This window comes from Lampetra planeri, chromosome 12 (genome assembly GCF_965212315.1).
Source record: "Lampetra planeri chromosome 12, kcLamPlan1.2.h2, whole genome shotgun sequence".
NCBI classification, from domain to species: Eukaryota; Metazoa; Chordata; class Hyperoartia; order Petromyzontiformes; family Petromyzontidae; genus Lampetra; species Lampetra planeri.
Window position 1 is genome coordinate 15,503,257 of NC_136118.1, and position 18,029 is coordinate 15,521,285.

The 18,029-nt window shown below is 45.8% G+C and overlaps 2 protein-coding genes across 11 annotated transcripts in view; one reads left to right on the forward strand and one right to left on the reverse strand.

Moving 5' to 3' along the window:
* Positions 1 to 16,849, forward strand: part of LOC144721777 (NACHT, LRR and PYD domains-containing protein 3-like) — a 37,621-nt gene extending 20,772 nt beyond the window's left edge. For 8 of the 10 annotated variants that reach the window (XM_078599693.1, XM_078599692.1, XM_078599694.1 and 5 more), the window contains one exon: positions 1,527 to 3,829. In XM_078599693.1, the coding sequence (XP_078455819.1) occupies positions 1,527 to 1,725 (199 nt within the window). In that variant the 3' untranslated portion in view covers positions 1,726 to 3,829. Of the gene's footprint in view, positions 1 to 1,526; positions 3,830 to 8,379 lie in introns of those variants that run through there. The other 2 variants (XM_078599699.1, XM_078599698.1) reach the window with 2 other exon arrangements.
* Positions 10,168 to 17,344, reverse strand: LOC144721778 (extracellular calcium-sensing receptor-like). Its single transcript, XM_078599701.1, is given in 7 exon segments — positions 10,168 to 10,379; positions 13,625 to 13,864; positions 14,545 to 15,375; positions 15,924 to 16,188; positions 17,062 to 17,282; positions 17,284 to 17,301; positions 17,303 to 17,344. Coding segments are annotated over 7 exon segments (1,797 nt in total). The 3' UTR covers positions 10,168 to 10,199.
* Between the last annotated feature and the right edge of the window lie 685 nt (positions 17,345 to 18,029).

Consider the following 18,029-nt stretch of genomic DNA (forward strand, 5'->3'; position numbering starts at 1 on the left):
AGTGGTTAGCATGTTAATGTGAGTGGTTAGCATGTTAATGTAAGAGATTAGCGTGTTAATGTGAGAGATTAGCATGTTAATGTAAGATCGCAGAGCCACTGCCACATCGAGGTACTGCGCGCGAAGGTGGCTGTGTTGATGTGAGAAATTGAACCTGTTAATGTAAAATCGCAGAGCCGAAAATAACAATTAACATCGGAAGGTGGTAGGATGAGAACATCACAGCCAGTTATGACTTAAACTGGTTGATAACATCCTTCCAATGATTGCTAAGTTTGTACCCATCTTCTCGGTTTAAATTTTGTCTGTCTGTATATATGGATGGCTTCATGAACAAATATTTGTTGATAGCCAGTGGGTTTGCAAAGTACCTTCGTCTTAGAGATATCAATATCGTGTGAGCCCACTGAATTAAAACAATGATCAGCCACGGCCAAGGTATTGCTCCTACCGTTTTTCAGATCTGCCTTGTGTTCACGAACAGCACGCTCGTCGTGGAGGCCGCTCACCGATCTTACATTAACATGCTAATTTTTACCTGGCAGCCCTCTTGGAGGCAACACATTTATTTAACATCAACACACGGGATAATTGCCCCTTAACAGAATAACAACCTATGGTGGTGACCACCAGGCTAACTACACCAATTATAACATAAATAGCTACAACGGACCGGACCACAGCTCGGGTCCAGGTCCACGTGTTGGAGACTCGGTAGAACGTAGGACGTAGACGAAGGCTTCTTCAAGGTGAACAACAACGCCAGTCCCTCTGGGGAACCCGGCTTATATCCTCTGCGGCGCGGCTGGCTCCCTCCTTGGCCACGACCACCTTCCAGAATCCTTGAGCAGGATCTGGACCCGGACCACGTGACCACCCCTAGCCCCCACTTGGGGCCCCTTTGTAGACTTAACCGGTCACGTGTCCTCTCGGGTCAACCAGAGTGCCATGGCCTTTAGTAACACCGGCACACCCACACCCTATCCTGTAGGGCTGGCACTGCACGCCAAGCGTGGTGCCACCTGACGCTAGCAACCAGCGCTCACCGAGCCCCTCTAGGGCCGGTACTAAACCCACATCATCGTGGTGTCCGCGATGTCATTACATCGCACGCCGTGCCTCTCTATGGCTGGCACAGCACAGTGACATCCCGCGATGTCACTTCACTTACATTAACATTAGCTGCCCCACCCATGCTGCTGACATTTGGGCTACGCCCATTTTAAACCGTTATAAACAGTTTGTCTTTAGAAGCTACCCCCTTTTCCTGATGACGACTGCTTGTGTTGTGATCAAAACATCGTAGTTTTTACTTTGAAACTATCTACGTGACTTTACCGAAAGACCCAAAGAATACTTGTGAGCAGTATTGTGTTTTTCCTCAATGCTGGCTTTCCCATGGCAACATTGGCTCTAATCTAATCTCCTTCTGTCACATGGGTATAATTTTTACATGCTGACACCTAGTTCAGTTCACTTAATTTAATGGAATGTCCACTCACATGCATCCCCTTTCTCCATTGCAGGTTAATTGACAATAAATTCAGCCCAGAAGGTAATTCCAGACTGAAGGACATGGAGCAGACAGGGCAGCTCTACATTCAGCTGATTGGACCGGCGCCAGCATCAGTGAGAGTCCCTCAATCGCATGACACCTCGGTGAATGATTATAACGTGGGGAACGATTCAAATGCGGCGATGTTGAAGGCACCAGCTGACGTCTAACGTTCCACATATTGCTTCAAGCCAGCATGCAGAAAAGTCAGTGATCTGCTGCTCAAATTAGCATTGAGGCGGTGGTCATCTTCTATTTATACACCTTTGAGCCAATGGTGGATATTCCACATTCCTATGGTGGGGTCGAGTCTATGAAGGACAACCACTGTTCACTTCCCCACAAAGTGGTACTCATCTTAGAGACCCTAGAGGGATGATGGATTGAGTCAACGCCAAACCAGGATTCAAACTCCCAACCTTGCCATTGCGAGGAGCCACCAGCCCAGAATAGACAAGTCATAGCATATTTTTGTAGATTTTTTTAAATGTTTCTATTGCAACACAACACGAGCCCGGTACAATACGCCAATCACCATCAGAAGGGAACATAAACTCTGCCAACAGCAACTCTAATTCGGCGCAGCAGGATCGTACAAATGGAAGGGTGGATTGGGCTCGCTGCCCCACCCAAGTGGGGACCACGTGCAGGGACGTGGAGATTTGTATGGGGAGGGCAAAGGGGGAAGGGGAAAGGTAACTAACATATTGAGGAAAGACCAGGGGCCGGGGGAGTGGGGGAAACAGGGGGGAGCAAATTAATCCCTACAAATAAAAACATACGTGCCATATGAAACTTAAGCACTAACCTCCCACCGCTCAAAGATCCCCTCTTTACACCCATCCCCATCTCCAGACTTCTTCGCCCACGCCCCTCATGTTAGGCTCCGTAGGAAGGAGGGATCACCTGGTCTCAAACTCCCGTTCCCTCCCATTAAGCTTGTGGCTTAAGTACTCAATACCTGCTTGGGCTTAAAGAGTGTTGCGCCACTGTTTTCACGAGGAGGGTTCATGATCTTCCCAGTTAGCCAATGTGGTCTTCCTGGTCCTGAAGGTTTAAAGTAGAGCGTGTTGGTGTTTCGGCAGGGCATCTAGTATCAGGCCCCACAAAGTCATATCAACTGAAGGGGTGATTTTTTTTATTTTAAGAATGTATGGACATGTTTGTCACAATATGTAATATTTATACCTGGTCTAACCAAGCTCGTTCAAACAAGTAGTGTGCTAATCAACTCTGGAAGATCTACATTAAATGTGATCTCACACCGTTGTAAAACATATTACAGCAAACCATTTTCTCTCTCGGGTTTAGCTATTTCAGTTTTGTGGTTTCGCACCAAATCTATTGAGGTACAGTTCGCCGATTACGCCCCTGTGGCGGCTTGACCATTCACGGTTGACCGCCGGATTCCTGTTCACATTGTAACTGCACTGCTCGCGGTGACGATGCTGCTGCTGCTGCGGACCACCACCACCACCACGTGTCCCGTCTTGTGTCTCCGTCTTGCCTCCCACGCGGCCCATCGCGGGACCCAGGTCACGTGGTGTTCCCAGCTTCCAGTGCGGTTCAGCACCCACGATTTATCTTCCATTAGTGTACTGTACACTACTGTACACGGATATGTGTACAGTACTGTGCACTATATTTGACACTAGCAAATAATATTTTACAATCAACATACTTGCTGTGTAATGTTTGGGTTGGTAGGGTAACGTAAAACAAAAGGAGGTGTCGTATTACAAACCGTGAACCCTACCCCCGAGTTTTCCCCACAATGCCTTTGAGTTTGAGGTTCGTGGATTTTCCAATTGCCGCTATTTTCAAGAACACAACCCCTGCGATGGGCAAGGGTTTGCTGTATTTACATGAGGATTAAGAGAGATTCATATATTTAACCCAAAATGTCTTAAGACCAAAAAAAACAGTAACAGTTTAAATTGGAATAGGTCATTGTAAACTGTGGTGTATTGCACTGCATGTAATTCATACTTAAGGTACAATTAGTTTGATGTTGGAACAAAAGGCTTCAATTCCATACTCTGAAACGCAAAGACAACATAGGATGCTTTATTACCACAACGTTGGAAAGCGAAGTTTGCTGGTTCAGGAATGATCAAGCAATGCTCCATTGGCTGTCAGATGTAAAAATAAAACTCGCATTGCATGTTGTTACTTTGGTGTCCACAAATGCATACTCCATTGTTAACCAACTATGATAATGAGATCATCGTTTGATCAATACAGGTTAACAACAATGGCTGACATTCGCCACCACGGCACTTGTGTAGTGTTTTTATTTCACGCAGACACCTTTCTTTTTCTCCTGTGTCACTTTTATTCAACAGAACTCCTTGTGTTCAACACCACGTGACTCCATCGCAACTCTCTCCCGCCTGCGCTGCTCGCCTGCCACGCTTCACTCGCTCCGCTCTCTCTCTGCTCGCCTCTCCGCTGCTATCGCTATACACTCTGGTAGCTTCCCACCGTACACTCTGCTAGCCTCTCCACTGCTAGCCTATTATTATATACTCTGCTAGCTTCTCCACTGCTAGCCTATAAACTCTGCTAGCTTCTCCACTGCTAGCCATTCGCCAAATACTCTGCTAGCTTCTCCACTGCTAGCCTGTCTACCCTCGCTCCTCCATCCTCGCCCTTGCCTCCAGCGGGGGACCAGGCATCCCCGCTGGAGAGGACGCGGTGTGCTGAGAGGGCCCGGACTTGTCTTCACTCCAACCAACCCAACTCACAACTCCCCCGCGTGTCTCCGCACAACGCCTTATAGCCCCTCACTCATTAACTCATTAATTAAGCTGGCGACCTCCCGTCGCCTCACGCCCGTGGCTTCCGCTGCTATGCCTCAATCTCCAGACCCCGAGACGCTTACACCGTGTCTGCATTTGCAGCCAGCCAATCACCGCTATGCATCTTAATTGGTCACCTCTGGTTGCTGTCTCTCTCCGCACCTGAGTGCGTGCACACCACTTGCAGACCCCGCGCGCGTTACTCCACTACACTTGTACCAGGCCAGGTACACTCCAAGGCCACGTGAAGAGTCGAAGGCTTATTGACAGGTCAGGGGACAGACCCAGATGGATTTGTAATACGAGAGTTCACCGACGATCGCCGATCAGTGGGATAGGCTCCGCCGCCTGGGCCATCAACCCATCAGAGGGATGAGCCGAAGTTAAGGGCGGAGCTTAAAGGCTCTGGGGAGTAACCATCTAGAAGGGTCGTGAGGGGGTGTGGCTGTAGGCGGGGCTTGGTGACGTAGGTCAGGGGATATAAGGGAAAGCCGGAAAGGACTTAGGGTCAGTGTGTGGAGTCAAGGAGCGGGACCACGTCTCGCGCATCCGGAACGCCAGCGGCCACGTGGCGGGCCGGAGGCTTCCTCCTTGCAGGCCGCCTGACAGGGGCGCTTGGGAGAGGGTGTGAGTGAGCTGGCGCGAGCGAAAACATCTAACCGCGCGGGAACGGGAGTGCAGCCGTGTCAGAGTGAAGAGCTTGGAGCTGTCCAGCTGTGAAGAAATGAATAAATAATAAAGAAGACACAAGTTACAGATTGTCGTCGTCGTGGTTTATTACAGATTGACTGAGTTGACTGGAAAATGCACTATATTTACTCCCTACTGTGCCAACTTGCTTAATTTTATCTGCTCCTTTTTGCGAGCATCACTCCTCTACCCTCTTGGAGGGAGACTGTCTCCAACTCCCCAGCAGCGTCCTTCACGAACCTCCTCCTTAGAGACCAATTTTGACACCGCTGATACCAGTCTTCGGCAAGTCCATTCAACTTCACATCCTCCCATACCACATCAGTCCATCTTTTCTCTCGCCGCTGCCACCCACCCAACAACCCACTCACCCATCCATTCACTTACCCACCCACTCGCTCGCCCATGAACTCTCCTCTACTCTTTGGTTCTTTCGGTAAAGTCACGTATAAAGATAAAATAATAAATTAAATACTAGCATACGACGTTTCGATTGCAACACAAGCAATCATCATCAGGTATAAATGAAATAGAAACACAAATCTAGTATACTTCGAAATGTAATGTAATACAACAGAGAGTCGGACAACATTACAGTCAACACCCTACCTGGTTAATTACGTACTTCCTGAGAATGCTAAATTTGAGAGAGAGATAAAACACAGAACCAGAGACATATAGACAGACATATAAGCAGACAGATATCGCAGAGATACATAGAGACAAACATAGGCACACAGAGAAACCACGCCTCTGTGTCGAGGCCTTAAATAGAGAGAGGGGGCGGGGGCGGAGAGAGAGGGAGGGGTTAGAGAAATTAGCATGTCAATGAGTGGTACGGTGCAAAAGCTTGAAAAAATTAGGAGACAGGGAGAGAGACACACTGAATTAAATAACCTAGCAAAATTTCGAAATGTAATGTAATGCAACACAGAGAGTCGGTCAACACACAATTAACGCATAGCTTGGTTGATTACGTTTTTCAAAGATTGCTAAGTTAGAAGTTAAGTGTGAAATTTTAAAGAGAGACAAGACACAAGCACGAAGAACAGACAAAAGCAGAGAGGGAGAGGGACAACAGCCGAGACACACAGAGAGAGTAGAACATAAGAACGACAAAACGAGTGAAGACAGAGAAAGTACACTAAATCAAATAAACCTAGCAAATTTTCGAAATGTAATGCAATGCAACACAGAGGGTCGGTCAACACACAACGCATAGCCTGGTTGATTACGTTCTTCCAAAGATTGCTAAATTAGAATTTAAGTGTGAAATTTGAAAGACACAGACACAGTTAAATGTATTTCATTACATTTCTAAGTATACTAGATTTGTGTTTCTATTTCATTTATACCTGATGATGATGATTGCTTGTGTTGCAATCGAAACGTCGTATGCTAGTACTTAATTTATGACTTTATCTTTATATGTCACTTTACCGAAATAACCAAAGAGTAATTACTGCACTCACGAAAGCTCCAAATTAAACTCTCCTCTAGCTCGTGCCATGTCCGTTTAGCCTCTATCCAGCCAAACAAGCTGTGTTTGCATGTGTAGAGGTGTTAGACACTCTATTCAGTAACCTGCGACCCGTGGCACCTGGGTCTGCCCCGTGACCTGCCAGCGAGCGTTCGACACTTTACGTGGCCTCAAGGTGCACATGGCCTGGCACAAGCGTCGTGGTGACGTCACCGCCACTTAGTGGCGAATGGCGGTTGTTCTTGTTAGATCACTACAGGTTCACGATTTAAAAACCATATGCATTTACCAAATATTTTGCCAATATTTCAACCAGGAAATTCAAACTGCTCTATAGCTTTATTTTTTTCTCGTGATGACGATTGCTTGTGTTGTGATCGAAACGTCGTAGTTTTTTGTTAATTTTTGTTCTAAGTGGCTTTACCGAAAGACCCAAAGAATATGCTCTATAGCTATACAAGTGTAGTAATAGATGTAACTTCATGGGTACACTGCATGAATTACAAGTATAATAAATGATTGAATATAGTTCAACCGACAAACATTTAAAATTCTAGATAAATGATCACACTACTAAATATCAAAATTCTTAGAATTGCATGAAATACATCCAAATGGTACAACTGTAAAACTCCCATCCACAATTATTTGATTACATATGCATGCAGATGGAATCATAGAACATACAGGCAGATCTCGCCTAGCGCGACCCCATAAAACGCTGATTCGTCATAGGGCTCTTTGTCCTGGAGCAGATTTTTACTTAGAATAAAAGCCTAACGGTGAGAAGATACAGCAGTGCCGGTCAAGGAACCGTACCCACCCCCATCATTCTATTCTTAGGTTTTTTCTCTCAGCCAATGAGAAAAACGCACGCTCAGCCAACCAGACCCGATTCGATTAATACGATTCGTAGTCATAATTACATTTTTAAAAATATATTTGTTTAGCCAGGCGAGACCAGGATAGTCTCAGGCTCCACCTAAAATAAACCTAATCACGCAAATGTAGACTGAGGGCATGACTAAGATCACGGAGGTCCTGAAGCTGTTCTCTAAGTGACCTGGACTGGAGGCTTAGCAGCAGTTCCTCCAACCTCGTATTCCTCCGCTCTTTTTATATATTTCATCAACTGTTTATCTACATGCTCTCTTGTATTTTTTTGTGGTTGAAGCAAAATGATGTAGCATTTGTGGAAGAACAGAAAAATAAGGATTCCGTAGCCAGAGAGAATGATAGAGATGACCTCAACAACGACCCTGTGCTCGTTACTCAGAATGTAAGCGGGGATGAATGAAATCCACACAATAAAGAACGTTAAGGCACTGAACATCACGAACTTGCCCTCGTTGAAGTTATTAGGAAGCTTGCGTACCAAGAATGATAGCATTAAACAAATCAATGCCAACACGTACAAATACGCGATAATAAACGCGAAGTTGAATGGAGAGCCTTCGTTGCATTGCAGGAAGATTGTGTCGGCTTTGATGTTCTCATTCCTAAATACGCTCGGAGACGCTAGGAAGTACCAGACCACGCACAATGCAACTTCTATGACAATAACCACGGCTACGATAGGGATTTCTGCGCGTGTCATTTGTCTGTGGAATGTGTCATTCCTGGTTTGACTGGGCTTGAACGCAATTATCATTGAGATTGTTTTGACCAAGATGCAAGACAAGCAGGACGAGAAGCTGACACCAAAAAAGGGCTGGCGGGCAATGCACATCCAGGGCTCTGGTATGCCGACAAACACGTAGATGCAGAGGAAATTGCAGAACAAACAAACCAATAGCATGAGGCTTATTTTGAAATTTGACGCCTTTACGATTGGTGTTTCTCTATACTTGCAGAAAATGAAGAGTACATCGAACGTGAGAAAGAGGCCAACGATCGCAGCAATGTGAAGAATGAGCCCTTCGACAGAGTCCCACTTTAGGTACTGCACGGGTTTAACAAAGCAGTCGGTGTGCGTTCCCGTTGACCAGGAGTCCGGAGGGCACCTCACGCAGTTATTGGCGTCTGTAACGGAACACAGCAACAACGGTGAGAGGGCATGGGCACTGATGGTGTGGTCTCATCAACACTCCGTCCGACCACCACACTTTGCAGGTCACAACAACGGATAGCAAACCCCTCCCTCTTGCAGGTTTAGCTATCGCGGTTTTTGCTGTTTCGCACCAAATCTATTGAGGTACAGTTCGCCGATCAATCATTCGCGGTTGACCGCGAGATTCCTGTATGCATTGTAACTCGCAATGCTGCTGCTGCGGAAGGACACACCTATAGCCGTCTTGTCTCCCAAGCGGCCCATCTCGGGTCTCAGATCACGTGGTGTCCCCAGTTTTTTTACTCTATACATTTACCATATAAGTTACATTTAACACGATAAATATTCGTCATATTTTACATTCAAAATACTTCCTTACTCTTTGGTTCTTTCGGTAAAATCACGTAGATAGAAAAATAAAATAATATATCACGACGTTTCGATCGCAACACAAGCGGTCGTCCTCAGGCGGAATTTTTTGTATCTAGCAGTGGAACTGCTGAACCAGCTAGAGAGCTGTTACAACAACAAGAAGTTATATATGTGGAGATGGACAAGCAGGCGGGGTCTGAGCTGGAAAGGAATTCCATCCCTATACGCAAGCACGTCAGTTGTGTTAATGGGGGAGATTCGGGGGAGAGATTAGGGAGAGAGATTAGCATGAAATGAGCTTCCGTCGCCTCATAAGAGTATCGTTCCCGCATATGGCACAACAGCAGTGTTAGTGGAAGACTATCACTATATTGATGGGAGAGATTAGGCAGAGAGATTAGGGGGATTAGCAAGTTAATGTCATGTCTATGTGTAACACAAGCTGCGGCGCTGCCAACTGCGCTGTGAGAGGCAAGACCCCCCCCTTGTCTCACGCTCAGCAGTCGTTTATGACTCTTGCGCTACGCCCGTTTCTACCCTTTAGAAGCAGCCTGCATCAGCAGCTTGCCTCCTACCTTATACAACCTCTTGTTGTAGCACCTCTTTCTCCTTTGTCAGCAGTTTCCCTGCTGTGTTTATCTCACCTGATGACGGTTACTTGTGTTGCGATCGAAACGTCGTGATATATTATTTTCTAACTTCGTGACTTTACCGAAAGAACCAAAGAGTATGGATTGCTGCAGTCACGAAAGCTTTAAATCCAGATTAAAATACTTCCTGTTTAATGTTTGGGTTGGTATAGGGGAACAAAAGGAGGGGGTGTTGAACAACGAACTGTGAACCAACCCCTAATTTTTGCCAAAATTCCTTTGAGTTTGCGGATTGCAGATTTGCTGATTGCAGCTATTTGGAAGATTGTAACTCCCGCAGTGGGCAAGGGTTTGCTGTACTCGCTATTAGCGAGTGGCACCTATGAAGGCCGACACGGCACAAGAGGGGGTGGGTGGCCAGCACCACGCCCAGCCGCCTTTGTCTCCCCAGTGCTGATGTTCACATTCTGCACCAAGTTACACATTTAACACCGGTGTAAAGTTGTTCAAATAATAAAGACACCGATTGCAAGGCATCATCAAGTCTGCATTAACCATACAACTTTGTGAAACATGCAAAAAAAACATGCTTTTCTAATAATGTATGCATTGTCCTTGGAAATGATTAGCCAACACCAGAGACAGCCTCCTTTTACATTACTTATTGCCAGAAAGGGTAAAGCCTACGGTCAAATGTGTTTGCATCCACAGCAATACCTTTAGTCTTGCTGAACTCGCCATCTGAGCATTGCACACATCTGTAGCAGCAGGAAGGCTGCCCCGCTTCGTATTCCTTCCTGCTTCCTTCTGGACAAGCAGCCACGCATAATGAATCTGGAGCCTGTAATGCATTGACAACAACGTTGCTCAATTAGATTTAGCACAATGTACGAATCGTACATTATAACAAATGAAATACAGGCAGACTTCGCTCGGCGCGACTCCATTATAGCGCTCTTTGTCCTGGATAATCTTTTTAACGAATTTTTTAAAATAAAAACATCTACAAAGTGCTTACGAGTGAGAACACAGCAGCAGTGGCTGAGAAAACGTCCTCTCCCCCATCATTCAGCCAATGAGAGCGACGCACGCTCTTGAGTCAACCAGACCTCGCCTCCTATACATCTATGATGTATGCTGATCTTCTTTCGAGCCGTACGTAGGCATGACGATTCGTAGTGACGATTGCATGTTTTTATCGATTTGCTTAGCCAGGTGAGAACTCACGAGACCAGGTTAGTCTCAGGCTCCACCTACAATAAACCTCACCACACAAATGTAGACTGAGGGCATCACTAAGATCACGGAGGTCCTGAAGCTGTTCTCTGAGTGCCCCTGATTGGGAGTGCAGCAGAAGCTCCAACCTCGTCTCCCACCGCTGCCTTGTAGGAGTGCAATAGAATGCACTTGTGAGTGCAGTACCATCTTTATTATTTTATTATTATTAGCGCTATTACTCATACCCCAATGAAGCCCTCATGTATTTCTCATACGAAATAAATCACATTGTTGGGAACGCATCCCCATGTAGTAAACAATTGTGTAACGACCCCTTTTCGCGCAGATTCGATTCACGCTCACTTCCCCAGGAACGTATCTTGAGGGGCGAAGCGAGGTCTGCCGTATCAGATGGCCGAGATGGGCATTTGAGTGGTCTGGTGACAACGGGAAGGCTTAAGAGCGGATGGTGGGGAGACTGAGGGTGGATCACAGTTGCGTTTTTCCTGCGCAGCAGCTGCAGGATCTCGCAGAGGAGTAGAACGCATTGGCAAGGATTGACGCCATCAACAACTTTGGCCACGATGGCATTTTGACCTTTAATTATTTGAAACGTTTTTTTACAATTTATATTTGTGTGAACATCACTCACTGAGCCAGGATTGTTAGAATTGTGACCGTTTAATGAGCAACAGTTGGTACAACGTCAAACGTTGCTTTGAGAGTCTAAGACACTCAGCTCCCTTATGTAATGATATAGGATTCACAACACTGGGTCAAACGATACGCACACATGAGTCATTTTACTTCTTGCATATCTGCAACATTACACATCTGTGAAGGGAAAGTCAATCGCAAATAAACATGGGTTTATAAAGTACTGGGGTACATTTTCACAATCTCCCAGTGTTCATCTGGAAACACTTTGTACAAAAATATCATAAATTGCACTCTGGATGCCAAAATTGCCCTTTCCACAACCAAATAAATGCATGTGATATATGCATCTGGATAATATGTGTGACATGATCTTGCCCCACTTTATATTGCCTTTCTCATCTCCTTCCATGTTCCCTCCTCTAGTCCTCTTCGTTCCCAATCGTGTCTGTCTCTGCCCTTCCTGCTCTCTGTGCCCATTCCCATTTTCATTATTTTTCCCTCATTGCACCCCTCCACTGGAATCAACTTCTCCTGTGCATTTGTAGTGACTGGGAATGCCACTGTGGGGGGTGCTGGGCCTGCGAGGCCACGGTGCGATGTCTACTGTTGTGTGTACACCCCGGACAGGGGGTGTAGTACCAGTCCTAGTGGGGGCTTGGGTGAGCGCTGGTTAAGCGCGGTGGCACCACGCACAACGTGCGGTGCGGGCTCCAGTTGACAGAGCGAGAGAGTGTCAGCCAGCTAGGGTTACGTTGGGGGCATGATACTCTGGCTGACCTGGGGACATGTGACCGGATGATATTGGAGGGGGCCACCGGTGGAGGGGGCCAATGGGTGGTCACATGCTCCGAGAAGAACTGTGATACCACAGCAACGAAGCAGCTCTGCCGGCGCTGCTGTCCCCTCGCAACCCTCACACGAACGCACACACATACCCCCACGTAGGACCTCATGGGGAAGTCACCTGGCCTTTGGGTTTTCACCCGGGAGCCCCTCATGGGAATGCTCCAACGGTTTCCCGGGGTCAGGAAATTGGCAGATTTCCTCCAGGTTAAATTACACTGCGGCACCGTGAATTGACTTGAAATTACTTGATCACGGCAAGGCCACCCGGCAACCGCGGTGAGGAAGCAGAAATGGGGCAGCACGGCAAGTAGGGGTCGGGGCCACGAACGGCGAGCTGAAGGTGCCACGAACGGTGGGCTAAAGCACACATGAGGTAGAACTAGCCGGGTAGGCGCCCGATTCGCTGCGCAGGGTAGGGTGTTAAAGGTCTGCGTGAGCACCAGGGTAAGCGTCTGATTGGCTGGGCGGGCTGAGGTTCAACCTGACGGACGGAGGTACGCAGGGGAGCGCTCTGATTGGTCGAGAAAACCCAGCTTAGCGGGGAGCTCTTTTGATGTAAGCGGGATAAAAACAGGATAAAGGAGCCCCGAGTCGAGTTCTCTCCAAGTCAGCGATCGGAGCGCAGCCAGGATACGGCCCCAATTTCCCGCACATCAGGGCAGAATCGTGAGTACGAGAGAGATGTGAGAGGTAGCGCAGAGACCTACCAGGGGATTTAATAGGAATAGGAGGGACACGGCTCGCTGAGTGATTCGAGTTTCGAGGCCAGTAGTGTTTAAATTGCAGTCACGTCGGGAATAAATCCGAGCATAAAATACCGACGTTGCGTGGTTTCTGTGGGCGTAAAAAAGGTGTCAGTTTTGTTGCCAGATAAAATGGTAAAAAAACAATTATCATATTTTTTTTACTGGCAAATGAGGTACAAATGGTGTAAATGCTTAACCCGAGCTCTCATACTCTGATGGTGCATTGTCTTTGAGTTGTGCGCCTTTTGGCGTCATCTGGTCCAACCCATGTGAGACTAGGCTCTAAGGAAAGCTGTCTCGGGTGTGGACCAATCAACTTCAAGGACAGTGCATACATTATCAGAGTTATGTTTTTTGTTTGCATTACGACTGCAGGTATTGTGGTCTATGCAAACATGACTCCTCGTAAAAAAGGTGTCAGTTTTGTTGCCAGATAAAAGGGTAAAAAACAAATTATCATATTTGTTTTACTGGCAAATGAGGTACCAATGATACATCATTCTATTTTGTGTCATCATTTTGTAAGCAATGTCAAGCGTCTTGAGTGAATGCGCTCAATATACAGTTAGATTCGGATAGAAAGGAGTTATTTTGTAAAATAAAATGCACAACTTACCTTCAGCTGTTTCCCTATCCAAAAGAGGAGCTCATCGTTGATGATGAGATGTCCATTGTTGGTGCTGTTCGTGTTGTTGTTTAGATTGGTGTAGGACCCGACTTCTACCATCTTCATGTTCCCATCGTCCTTCCGCTGCCATTGCTTCAAGATGTAATAGGCAACGGGATCTCCATTTGCGTCAAATCTAATGTTGTAGCCGTTATCTTTGAAGTCAACTTTCTTTAAGTACCTCATAACCTAAAAATATAGAAAATAATTCCTCAGTTTAACACGTAGGCTTTCGCGACCAGTATTATTCATAATAAAAGTTTTTGGGTTAGATCGCGTTATTATAAATGTGTCACAACCCTCCACCACCCGACACGGCCAATCAGTAAAAAATGTGTCACGTTGACAAAACGCCAATTAGAATAGAATTGGATTCACTCTTCAACACACTGGTGGGCTGAAGAAGTAACTAATTGGCGTTTTGTTAACGTGACACATTTATTACTGATTGGCCGTGTCGGGTGGTTGAGGGTTGTGACACATTTATAATAACGCAATCTAACCCAAAAACCTCTATTATTAATAATAATTACTATGTAACCATACACATAGTGATGAAAGTGAATTCATTTAATCGTCAAATTTTTAAGGAATGCTTTTATACACCGTGTTTTACAATATATTAAAATAAACCTACAGGACCATTGTATCAGGCCCACATTACTTATCACTGAGAACACAATTGTATTTAATTTTATATAAGCAAGTCCTCGCTTAACGCGTGGTGTTCACACAACACGTTTTCGCTATAACGCGGTTCTTCCATGAGGGTACACTTGCACAACACGGAATATGCAACGTCATAACGCAGAACCTGCACCGTTGTCCCCTGTCAAGGCTATACGGGGGATCTTTACTTCTATGCATACCTGCCATGGCTGGATGTCAGACAGATTGGCGCAGTGGCCTCCGGCAAAGACACCGGTCGACGTTGTGCAGGCGGCGAGCTCATGCAGTGCGTGGGCCACGGCGTACACCGCCAGGTACACCGCGTACGGCACGGTCATCTCGCTCGGGTTGAAGAACGACGAGGTCACGCTGCCCAGAGACTCGTCTCCACTGCAAGCCGGAAGGCGCGCGGCGTCCGCAAGCCCAGATGCGTTCTCCATTGGTGGATGCGGTGTACAGTGAAATGTCTCCTGCCACAGCTCAGTCATGAACGGGTTGTCTGTTGTAGGTTTGCTGTTTCTAAGGAAATCGCTGAGCTTGTTCATGTCGGCGCTAATCATGTCAAACCCTATGGTGCCTTCAAGAACGTCGGCATACTGCGGTTTGTGAATGATTGGAGAACTAATCCAAGATTCACTTGCGATGAACGTTTTCCCAACAATTTGTCTTCTGGCCATCTCTTTGATGATAGGTTCAAGTTCGGCGTCAATTACAAATGCAATAATTACTTTCACTGTGGAATTGTGAATCACATTCACGATGCTATTGATGTCATTAATCGCGATTTTCTTAGGCACCCAGATTTGAAAGTCGAAGCAGACGCCATACTCGTGGGCATCGCTTTGGAACATTCCGAGGCCCTGCCTGCCGTAGTCATCGTCTGAGCCCAAAATGCCAATCCACGTCCAGCCGAAGTGACCGACAAGCTCGGCAAGAGCCTTTGACTGGAATGTGTCGCTGGGGATCGTCCTCATGAACGTTGGAAACCTTGTCTTGTCACTCAGGCTGGGTGCACTTGCAGAGTAACTTATCTGTAATAAACATAAAACGTTTATTGAGATTATAATCTCAAGCAATGCGATGATTACAGTAAGTCCTCGTTTAATATAGTAGATGCATTCCTGAAAAGGGCCACATTAAGTGAAAACACGTTAAAGTGTGGCGAGATACGCTGTACGCGCACGCAGTGAGATAGCGCACATGGTTGAGGGTACACCGCCGCGTCACTGGAACATTCCGTGCGCTGCCCCCCTAACACCCTGAATCGCCAGCCCCTAATGCTGAATGCTGAGCCTGAGGCTTTCCCCTAACACTGTCGTTTGAACGTGAATGATTCACATCTAGGCATCTGTCTGACTCACATGCCTAACAACCGGTCGGCTAGATGTATATGGCAATGTGTCAACATTTGTGGTTTTCTGTTGTGTGTGAGCGGAGATGAGAATCTTATTCACGTCAAATCGCGTGTAGCTGAAACACCACCCCCGTGTTCCAGAAAACAAACCTAATTAGGTATACCATGTAGAGCCAAAACACGAGTTATATAAAGCCATGTTGGACAAGGTTTCCCTGTACTCACCATTGGAATGTGCTTTAAACCCAATGTGTATGCTGCAGGAATCGTCAAAAAAGAATAGGCATCTCCTATGACTACCAGCGGAGATTTCTGTGTCGACCCAGACAGTGAGAATTCGTAGGAGGCCTCCACAGCCTTCATAACATCAGTGCACGAGTCTATGACTCTATACCCAAGCTTCATATTGGGCAGAAGATCAGATCTATTATTGATCTCTTCGATTGTGAACAGCATCGTGTAGAGTCTTGTCAGAGCCCTCTCGTTTAACCTGGAAAGGAAAGAGACATGTCAACATGTTGGGGAATAAAAAAAAATAGGCATGCTTTGTTATGCTTCAGGTCTGTTAGGTACTCTCACTGATGCACCAAGGCTTAGAAACAATCCAATGTTCTTCAGCTAAATGGTGATAAGACGGAGGTGTTGCTTATTGGGTCCCCACACGAATGTTTTAAGACTGGTTCAGTCTAACTACCGACGGCCACAATATTGGTGCTGTTCAGGAAATTCGCAATCTTGGTGTTATCCTTGATGCCTCAGTAACCTTCGAAGCGCACATTAACAAGGTAATGAAAGCTGCTTTATTCCATCTTAGAAATGTAGCCAGGTTGAGCCCCATCTTTTCACGGTCGGACACTGAGAAAGCTGGCTCATGCGTTTGTTTTCGCTCGTATTGACTTTGGTCATTCACTGTTTTCTGGCATTCCACCTTAAACTGTTAAGTCGCCTACAACATCTGAAGAATGAGGCTGCCAGAATTCTCACGCGCACCACGCCTCTTGCTGAACGCATGACCCCTGTGCTGGCGTCTCTCCATTGTCCGGTCTCGGGTAGAGTTCAAGATTATTCTCCTCACCTACACAGCCCTCAATGATGTTGCTCCCTCATATATACCGGCATGTTTGTTTTAAATAAATGTAATGATCAAAATACACCACGACAGAGTGTCATTAATTGTGTTGAATAAGAAGGGTTTCTGATGTTAACATAATTTTATCCTTAAAACATTTTATAAAAATATGCAATTAAATTAAATCTGCCAAAGTAATTTTCATCAGTCAGTTCCATAAAGTATGTTGTTCAGTTTCTCTGAATTTTAGATTACAAGTGTAAGAAAGTTAAGTTCATCTGCATGTAAACTTACATTACGCAATCCGCAGATGTAGGAACGGCGTTGAATTCAAGTGGTAGATTAATTACGCTGTTGTGCAGTGGAAACAATCCACCTAATAAAACGTCTCCACCAGACTCTATAAACAGCCTGGTTTCTATATGAGGAGTTATATGCAGTAAGATTAAGCCTACAGCTAGTAAACATAATGGTTCCATTTCACGCGACTTCTGAATACAGCCTGTATACCTTTTTCAGTGTATTTATAGGCGTCTGCTTGTGTTGCATGGGAGTTTCCAACATACCCGAAATACATTAGTGGTTATTCCAGTTTGACTGTGTTGTTGTTTTTCCTTTTGTATGGGAGGTATTTGTATTGAATGCCTTTCTTGGTTTGTAAAATCCCACACACAATTGTTGTCCATTAATTTTTCTTAAATTTAACATACAGCAAACCCTTGCCCATCGTGGGGGTTATGGTCTGGAAAATCCGTCGTGAATCATTTCGAATGTGGGGGGGGGGGGGGTCGGCTAAATAGACATAGTCATCCTCTCAGCCGACAAGGGCAATGCCACTGTCATCTTGGACAAAACCACATACAATAACAATTCATGACCTACTTAATGATGGCAGCTATACCAAAATCAATAGAGATCCTATCAACCGCCTGGTTATTAAAACCAACAACATAATCACTGATTTGACATCTTTAATCGATACTCTTTGGTTCATTCGGTAATGTCACGTAGGTAGAAAAATAAAATAAAATCACGACGTTTTGATCGCAACACAAGCAGTCGTCCTCAGGCGGACAAAATAATCCAGCAGTGGAACTGCTGAACCAGGAAGAACACAACGAGAGAGAGCTGTTACAAGAAAAGGTTATATTTGTGACAAAGGGTAAGCAGGCGGTGTCTGAGCTGGATAGGAATTCCATCTCCAGACGCAATCACGTCAGTTGTGTTAATGGGGAAGATTAGGGAGAGAGATTAGGGAGAGA